Consider the following 10,128-nt stretch of genomic DNA (forward strand, 5'->3'; position numbering starts at 1 on the left):
CTTTCCCTAACTTTATGCCATAGTCTTTTGTTGTACAGACTCAGTGTTTCTCCATAGCACTAGTGCTTGTTTTAGTGCAAGGATGAGTGCAAACAGAAGCAGTAATGTTGCACAGTCAGCTGTAAGTTTTTTAGTTCTTAACTTTGGAGTGCTTTACTTTGGTCTGCTTACACCTAAAATCAGTTTTGATGAGACAAGTAACTTTCATTGAAACAACTGTATTTCTTTTGTTGTACAGACTCAGTGTTTCTCCATAGCACTAGTGCTTGTTTTAGTGCAAGGATGAGTGCAAACAGAAGCAGTAATGTTGCACAGTCAGCTGTAAGTTTTTTAGTTCTTAACTTTGGAGTGCTTTACTTTGGTCTGCTTACACCTAAAATCAGTTTTGATGAGACAAGTAACTTTCATTGAAACAACTGTATTGGTAAAAATCACAGTCTTGATAGAGGTACAGTGGTGTAATGTTCTTTCATTCACATAAAAATGGTATAATGCTATAAAATATCTTTGTACCTCCTGTCTCATGTAGATAGCTTAAGTCTAATGTTCATCTTGGTATCCTTTCTTCTATCCTCTTCACTTGAGGACCTCAGTATATTGAACTTGCAAAGAAGAACCATAAATAGAGTGTATTTGTATGTTCAGAAGGAGAAAGAACTGACTAATGGCTATTTAGTTCACTACTGAAAAGGCAGTCAACATGGCAGAAAACTGAAATCAGATTAATATTAGAAATTAGACATACATTTTTAACAGACAGAATTATTTGCTGAGAGAAATAGTGGATGCTGTGTGTTTAGATACCCTCAGACTAAGTCTATATGTCTGTGTGAAAGGCTGTATTCCAAGGAAAATGATTGAGTGCAAAGCAAAGGTTAACTGCTAAAATTTAATGGCTTGTGTTTTGGGTCAGACTACTTAATCTAGCAATTCTTTCTGGTTTTAAGAATTTTGTGAACCCTTATTGTTCTCTTGATGCAATTTATACACAATGCTTTTAAAAATGGAAATTTAACCATCTAGCCTGGGAGCAATAAGGCATTTCTTGGTATCCATAACTTGCACTTCAAGCTTTACTCTTCTCTGGCTGTGTCTCTCACAGTGAACCTGAGGGATGCACAAATAGCATGTCTGTGCATATATTGGTGTTGTTAAAGTGGATTCACTGTTCTGTAGTTCTGTCCTGACTCACAACATGCAGCATTGGAAGCAAGTATAGATCCTGGAGAGCTTAATGTTTTGTATTAAAATAGCTGAAGCCAAAGCAATCTGACTACAGATCATCACTCTCTCACTGCTATTCTGGTACAAATGTTGTTAAAATAATGTAAAAAGTTAAACACTTTAACACTTAATTTTGAACTCAGAACTTCAGAATAAGAAATCTTTTCTGCTCATTTAAATTAGTGAAAAGCAAGATTTTGCCTTCCTGTGTTCTGTTGAACTGCTAACAATTTCAGATCCTGGGCTTCCATTGACCAAACATAGCCATTTTTTTCTCAGTCAGTGAGCTGGGTAACAATTTCAGGCTTTATTTAGAGTGTGCTGTCCCCTTATGAAAGCCAATTCAGTATTTTAATCTGTGAAACCTAAAGTTCATCTACTGGAAATCACTCACTTAGTAGCAAACCATTTGTGCAACAACAGTGACATTGCTCATAGCAACACTAACACTGAAATGCAATAATGTAAACTAAAAATAGATAGTGAAGATGCAAAGATACTGCGTGGTTTTAAGTGGAATATACGAGGTACGTCAGCAGTATCAGAGCAGATCCCTCTGATTCAGATCTTGAGCAATACAAAGTGAAAAGAAAAGCAAAATAAACCAGATACATGAGAGAGTTAAAGGCAAAGCCCATGCTAACTTCATGAAATTACAACTGTTACTATGCTAGTAATATAGCAGCACATCCATTGTTATTAATAGTGACAGCTAAATGCAGATGCAGTTTCAAATTTCCTTGTCTTGTGTTATATAATGGAACATCCTCTCCATGCATTGATGGATTTTTTTTTTCCTTCACTGATCTTCACTTAGTTTCCAATTCAAGGTGTCTTTAATAAAACTCTGGATATGGTGACTGGGTGTTATGTATTTTGATTCTTTCCTTCAGTTTAGAGTCTTCAATTTGAACTCATCAGTGCCATGTTTAATTTTTTTCAAGCTTGTTTTTTAAGCTTTTACTGCATGGCAATGCACAAAAGTAATGCATGTGGCTATTTCAAAGAACTTCTTATGAATCGCACCTTCACAATATTTTTTCCCTGCTCTTTTCACAGGACATTACCCCAAACTAGTGTTTCACTTTGAACTCAAGAGAAACATCTTGTATTTCATATTAGAGACATATGTACCATCAATCCTACTGGTTGTACTCTCCTGGGTATCGTTTTGGATAAGCCAGACATCAGTTCCAGCCAGAATCTGCATAGGTGAGAAGCTGATAAACCAAATCAAACCAAGAGCTAAATCATTAAGATGCTTTCATTATTGCACGTACATGGCATCCATTTCCCAAAGTTGCAGACACTTCTGAGGTTTATGGCATTACTCTTTTTGTTTGCCATCCACAATGCACAATGTGGATTCTACTTAAAGCCTTGCTGTTCCTTAAAAAAATATATTTGGGAGCTACAGGAGACTTGGAAGCAGGGGAGGCTGCTGAAAGCAAAGGAAAAAACTGTCATTTTGGAAATAATTTAAACATATTCAAACACATGGCGTGCACAGGCAGAACTGTGAGGCTTTTGTGAGGTCTAGTGATACATACTAATTAACACATGAATAATAAGAGAATTATAAGAGATTAAATATAATTAATTTCAAATAAAGGATATTCTGAAAGGGAAAGAATGCAAATCAGTTCTGATCAGGCTGCAGATGGGGTGAGAAAAACACTCCTACAGAATAGGGCAGAAAGGAAGATTTTACATCAAATGAGGCCAATGGGCAAGTGCACTGAGCAAAATTATATCTGAATGTTTTAAAGGGACTCTTTGCATAGATTTGCAATAATAATGTGTTAATCATAAATACACAAAAATCTCTCTCATTTTAATTTCTAGTCTTCTCAGCTTTATTAACATTTTAATATTGTTTTAAAGCATTTGACTTAAGAATCACAAGTCCATTTGAAAGTCTTCTTTCTAAAACATAACCCATTAAATGCTGTGGCATACTAGGAGTTTCACATTCCAGCAAGAGCTCTCTTGCAGCAGGGCCCTTGCAGTGGAGTCCTCATTGCTATCCATGTTACACCAGAACATATATTTTTGCATTCCACAGGTGTTACCACAGTCCTTACAATGACAACACTGATGATGGGAGCCAGGACCTCACTCCCAAATGCTAATTGCTTTATTAAGGCAATTGATGTGTACCTCGGTATCTGCTTCAGCTTCATCTTTGGAGCACTGTTAGAGTATGCTGTGACTCATTTCTGCACTCTGCATCACCTCCATTCAAAGGAACTTCCAAAGGTATTTTAAGTCTTTGGTTGTTGTCCTACAAGCTAGACTTAAATGATAGTTGCTAAAGACAATGAATTCTCTTAGCACTAACGGCAAAAGTATTTAAGGAAGTTTCTTTTTTAGAATGACAGTGGAACAGATAATCTTGAGAAAAAGAAAAAATATTTGTATACCTGGAAATCTTTTGGAAGAGATCAGACAAACTGAAAAACCCTTCCATAATGATTCTTTCTTTTGGCATGGACTTTATGGCCATTTATCAAACAATGTGCTAGATGTATCACAAATATCACAGGCACTTGTCTCCCAGGCAATGGCTTATACTTATTTACAGTTCAAAAAGTAGACTGAGCTCAGTAACTTAATCTTATTGCAATATTTTAAAAAAATGTATCACATTCCTGTGCATGCACAGAACATGAATCAGTTTGCTAGCAGACAGCTTCATGTATTGGGTGCATCAGATCCTGATAACCTTCTGCTCACACCTCCTCTTTCAACAGCTGCAGCTGAAGCTCAGATTGGGGCTCAATTTCTCTTCATCATTATTATAACAGCACTTTTTGCTGCTCGAATGAGTTTCTCATGACTCTAAAATACTGTGAAATATACTTAAAATAAAAATGGATTAAATCAACATGGGCATTTTTGAGTCTGGTGGTTGTCATCTTGCTGAAATAAGCCGGACAGGTTTGTGAAGAAGTTTTGTTACATATTCCATCTCCAGTGTATAGCACTGCTTTCATAAGCAATGAAAAAATATCACAAGGAAGCTGGGAGCTGATTGTCTTGCAGCTTTTATTTATGGAACTGAATCTAATATGCATGATAGAAAAGAAAATTTTAAGCAGCTTATGAAATGTCTGGATGAATAGAAAAGAAGTCAAAGATGGAAAATGAGAATAACCAAAAAAAAGGCAGAAAGAGGTTTGGTTGAGCACTGTAGGGAAGAAGAAAGATTGTTAACTATTTAAGCCAAACTAGAACAGAGCATCACAAGTGCCTAAGTGAAGCTCCTTGATAGACTCAAAAAGCAGGATATTGAGCTCAAATGGAGAAGCTTCAAAGCAATGAAGATCAGCCAATATGTGAGGGTTTGTTTATGGCTAGATACTTCATCAATTAATAAGTGATTTTGGCTGTTTGGATGAGAGATAAGTTCTGTAAATGCACAGGAGAATGTTCAAAGCTGTCATTAGGTCAAGGTGTGTGGAGAAAGACTGCAAAATGGACATAGATCTGAGCCACCCAGTGGGTTTTATGAGATAACATCTAAGGGAGGATTGTCTGCAAATGATCAAACACTCATTTTGAATGGGGATTTGAGTGTAAAGCCTGAAAGCAATTTTTCTTGGCAAGGTAGCACCGGGGACAATTCCCTCTGAGCATATCCATCTTGTGAAGTAAGTGGCTGTCATTTTGCTCATAGAGCAGGACAAAACCCCAAACACTTATTGGAGGTTTGGGTAAGAAAGTAAAGTGTTCAAGTGCTTGGATGATTAAGCATCCTTGGATCTGTGAAAGGCCCTTATGTCTGCCCTTGCCTTCACCTTCCTGTGTCAGATTCCCTTTCATCTGCAGCATGTACTAGTGCTTGCAGATGGAGTGGACATGGGAACTCGTGGACTTCAAAGTGGAGGTATGGTCCTAAAATAAGGAAGGAAGAAAGACTTATGGTAAAGTTTTGTGATGGACCTGACCAGAATAGTCTTTCGCTTCAAACTTGTTTCCTGCCTTCTGCTGTGCTTCAGGAGTGAGCATGCCAGGTGAACTCACTTCTTGCCCACACAAAGTTAAAGATATAAGGGAAGGTAAGGGACAGCTGCTTGGTCCTAGATCAACTCAAGACTACATAAAATAAGAAAAATGCCTGTTATGTCCTTTTCCTACTGTAGCGAAGGGCAAGCACTACTTACTGAGCAGGGTGCCATGGAGAGCACACCTGACTTGTATTTCTTACTTCTCATTGTGAAAACAAAACATCACAAGGACAAAAGTACCAGCTAATATCTCATGTCACTGTCTAGCAGGTACTTAGCAATCTATGTGTGAGTGTCGTCACTGTAACTGTGTTGTCCTCATTATCATATTCTCTTGTGGACACAGGTTAATTGGAAATCTCACTTCCCAGTTTGTTATTCCCATATGTGAGCTGATACAAACTTTGCACTCGGAATTATGTAAATAAATGTAGGAATCAAAATGAAAATGTCACCCTCTGCCTTGTATTAGTTGAATTGTTTGAATTAGTTGTAGTCTCGTCCTTCCCGCTTTGCTCTTTAAAGCTGTTAGGCACTGGCATATCAAATAATTTTGAAGCCCTTAAGATACAGTTTGTTTAGTTTAGAATACAAACTAGTGAAAGAACTCATCATATCCACTCTCTTGCTGTGTCTTACATCATGATAACCAGGACCCACAGAGAAAACTTCAAAGCTAATGGCAAAAGCAGAGGAACCACCTGCTGCAAGGAAGGTCAGGCAGAATGTGCCATTCACATCAGCTCCATAACAACAGGCTGCCTAAACGGAGAGGTTGCCTCTCCTGAGTTTCTTCTCTTTTGTACAAAGGTGTGAATTGTACCCTCTTATAAAACAGAGAATTCCTCCTTGGACGTCCTCTGTCTTTCACCTAAACCTCTACCTTTTTTTGGCAGAACAGAGAACAGTTTGAAAACTGAAAATAAGATTGCAAGGGCAATGTTCAGCATCTGTGGCATTTCTGTGCAAGCATCATGCAGTCTTTATGAGCACTGCATAAGCTCCAGGAGAGCAGCAATCTAGGTTGAAATATTTTTAATCTTGAGGAGCTTTATTATCCAATGGAAGTGACAACTTTCCTTAATTCTGTTGGATGTTGGATGTCAGCAAACACATCAGTTAGTATAACCAGCAGCCACAGTAGTGGGTGACATGTATAGTACTTTTCAGGTAATGTACAGCACCTTTCCTAGCTGGTACTGGTTTGATATCCAAGCAGAGCCCTTTTTAGAGTCACCTGCCATTTTCTCATTGGCAGCTGGAATTCAGAAAAAACTTAGCATGACATTTAAAGTTAGAGCCACAGCTGAACATTCACAACACAATTTTTTAGAAAATATAATGTAAATCAGCCTAGTCTTTCACTGTACTCATTTGTCCATAACAAGCTGGAAAACTCCCTCGATAGTCCCACTTTATAAGCCTGCAGTTTGTTACAAACTAGCAGTTCTCTCCTAGTCTACCTTCCTTGTTTTCAAGCAGTGTGATACAGCACTTTTGCTGTAAACTCCTCTGCCCTGCCTTGTTACACTGCACCTCACATGGTATTTTCTGCTTAAGTAATAACTGCCTCTTGGGGAGCAGAAAGGAATCAAGAACATCCTAATAGCACATCATCCTCCTGTGAATTGCTCACATGCTGTTATGTGAAAGGAAGGACGGCACGTACGCAATGTCCTTTCATGCTCTGCACAAAAACTAATTCTGAACAACTTGTAGCCAGCCTTACCTGAGAGAAAAATAGACTCCTACACTGAACAATGCCCCAGATCTTGCCGGTTTTGAACTACAGATGGTTTGCTTTTTATCCCTTTCTAAAAAATGAGAGCAGGGGAAAAATTCAGGACTCTTCTGTCAGGTTCCTTTATTTTATTAACTTTTGAAGTGCCAAGTAGGTTCACTAGGCTGTCACACTGGTGCCTTGTTTCAAGTGGCAGGTGCTGCTGACAAAGGCTCCTCTGCCATCCCCAGTGCTCCCCTCGGCTGCCTGAACTTTTTGAAGCAGAAGAGAGAAGTATTTATAACAGAGTCAGGCCCCAAGTAGAACTCCAGGTTTGAATTTTAGTACTACCCTGAGGATTGGTTAAGGTTCAGACTGGAATTTTATGGATTGATCCTTTTAATGCTTTATAGGCAGATTTTTATCTTGGCCTTTGGTTTCAAAATTCACCGAAAGTGGTGGGGGGCTAGGTGGAGGATGAGCAAGGTTTTGTGGTCAGTGTATTTTTAGGATGACATGTTGTGTTGAGCTATGTTTATACCTCTCTAATAAAATATAGCAGATTTTTTTTTAATTGAAAGTGAAAAGCAGTAGTAGTCCCTTTTTCTAGCTCCATTTGTTCTACCTCACTGATTCACAGCAGTCTGAGGACATTGTCCAGACTCCACTTCAGTTTTCAAGGGTGTTACTAATTTTAGATGAAGAAAGACTCAAGTACTGAGCTGTCTACATGTACCCTGGGCAGAAGAGCAACCCTGCACCAGCATAGAGCCACTTAGGTGGCTTAATGAGCCTTCTTTGACTTTAATAGCTGGGATACTTCTAAATGAGCTTTTTGTCTGGCTGCACATAGGGCTGTACATCTTAACCTTTCTAAAGTTTGTCCTTGTGTAATCTGTTTCCTCTCATGATGCAAATGGAAAAGAGCAAATTGGTCAGAGGAAAGAGATTCTGCATTCTACATTTCACAAATAAAATTTTTAGACTTTTCTTGCTTTTATGCCATCCACTGCTTTAGGAGGTAACAAAATCATCAGGAGAAAATTAAATTATGTATATGCCTACCTGAATTAAAATGATCCCTCCTCCAAGTATACATAATTAGGTTTAGTATAGATACAAAATTGAAGCCTGTCTTTGTAGCTTGGAGCTGCTGATGTTTCTACAATATCCCAAAGCAAACTAAATACCCCAGAACATTCAAGGAAGTTTTAGAGCTGAAGCTGCAGCTGATGTCTAATCCTGTGTCCTCTGAGTCAGTAACAGAAAACCCGCTGACTTCAAAGGGTAAAGATTTCATACATAAACTTTATGGCTCTGAGCCATTTCTAATCAAAGAAACAAAACCCACCAGAAGGCTTATACAACATTCTCCAAAGACCCGTCTTGATGCAGAGAAGCACATAAAAATATGCTTAACCTTAGCATAACTTTGAACTTAAAGCATGGGTTTCAGGACTTGAAAGAAAGTAGCACAAGCTATTTAGTGTTAAATTAGTTGTGAGGCTTGTTCTTCTTTATTTCATTTAGTTTTTTAAAAAAAGTAACTTGATTTTTATCTCAAAGCACCAGAACAGAGGAGCCAGTTGCACACAAGAAGAATGTATTGTGTTCTGGGGTGCTTGATTTGGGGTGCAACCAGCTTGGTTAGCTGGTCTGGCATCTCCCCCACCTTCTCCATCTCCAAGATGGGGCTTTTGCTTTACCCACTTGCTAGACACTAACCTTTGCCAGGATTTGCACTGGGCAGAAGACATCCTATTGTTTTGCATTTCATGGATTTGCTGCTGTTTTAAGTAAAGTTAGCGGTCTGTATTTGAACAAATCCAGCTTTGCTTGACAGTCCCTCTGAAGCTTTTGCAGTACAGTGTTGTTTAAGTCAGTGTTTTTCCCATAAATGAAGGCTTTGAAAGCTGAAAGGAGCTGTCTGGTGTGTGTAGGTGCTTGTCCTTGAAGTTGAGGAGTGAGATAGAGGAGGAGTCATAAGAAAAATCCCATTTGCTGCATCTGTAAAGTAAGTAGGTGATGAAACATGCACTTGAGTACCTGCTGGTTTGTTTCCTATCAGGATGATGATGAAGATGCTGAAGAAGAGAAGAATGGAGTCCTGGCAGCAGTTGCTAACAGTTGCAGTGCCCCTGGCAATACAAACAAGATCGATTCAAACAAGGGCAAACAAATCATCATTGACAGAAAAAGGGAGAGAAGTAAACATTGTGTGTGTAGTTCACCAATGTCAGTAATGAAAAGACTTTTCTGTATCTTTGATTGCTTCCATGTTAAAAATCCTTACCACATAGACAACTATGCCAGATTTTCTTTCCCGTTGTCATTCATCGTAATTAACGTTTTTTATTGGGTATATTATTTGTATTTCTAAATATTTTAATGTGTAAATTGGTTTAAAGTTTAGAAAGTGGATATGGGAGGGAAAGTTGCACAAGAATGGAGAAGTTGCATTTAGATAAAGGAATATGAAAGATCATGCCATTTTTTCAAGCATGTCTACAAAGTTTCTTGTTAACTCACTTTTCCCCAGTTAAATGTCTGTCATCTGAAACTGACTTTCCTATTAGCATGCAAGTCCCATATTAAACTATTTATCAAAGGCCGATAAGTCCTTTTTTAATATTTAATGGTCAGCTTTGTAAAATAAGAATTATATTACACTTGTTTCTGAACTGCATTGAATAAATGTAAAATTATACCTAATGAAGTGTTGTTTTCTTGATATGCTTTCCATATTCAGTTCCTTCTAGATTTGCCAATAATGCATACATTTCCCAGATTATATAGGAAAAATGTATAATTGCAGATCAAAGTGAGTTTGCTACACAGCAAGAAGCAATTTTGAAGGCATAGGCTATCAACAAGAACCAAACAATCTATTCATTTTTGTAAGGTCACAAATACATATCAAAACTTTTCTTTACACTTTAGACAGAATTCCCACAGGCATCATTGGCTTTTCTGAGTAAATGCAGGGCAGAATATAGAAATGGACTGGAGCCAAAAAGTTTTACACCCAGATAGATGTTTTTCCCTGAGTGAGGACATACTCAGATGTATTCATTGCACACTGGCGGACAATTATTAGGTCACTAAAACCCCCTCAGTGTTTTTATTTTCTAAATGTGTTGAGTACTGAAAATTTGTTTCTCTGCTGTTATGATT

At 37.9% G+C, this 10,128-nt stretch overlaps 1 protein-coding gene across 1 annotated transcript in view; it reads left to right on the forward strand.

Annotated features, from left to right (window-relative positions):
• Positions 1-9,334, forward strand: part of LOC103799470 (gamma-aminobutyric acid receptor subunit pi-like) — a 33,612-nt gene extending 24,278 nt beyond the window's left edge. Inside the window, exons 6-8 of the mRNA XM_009071793.1 lie at positions 2,284-2,436; positions 3,290-3,483; positions 9,023-9,334. Of these exons, the coding sequence (XP_009070041.1) occupies positions 2,284-2,436; positions 3,290-3,483; positions 9,023-9,334 (659 nt within the window). The remainder of the gene's footprint in view (positions 1-2,283; positions 2,437-3,289; positions 3,484-9,022) is intronic.
• Positions 9,335-10,128: the final 794 nt, after the last annotated feature.

This window comes from Acanthisitta chloris, unplaced genomic scaffold, assembly GCF_000695815.1.
Source record: "Acanthisitta chloris isolate BGI_N310 unplaced genomic scaffold, ASM69581v1 scaffold14043, whole genome shotgun sequence".
Taxonomy (NCBI): Eukaryota; Metazoa; Chordata; class Aves; order Passeriformes; family Acanthisittidae; genus Acanthisitta; species Acanthisitta chloris.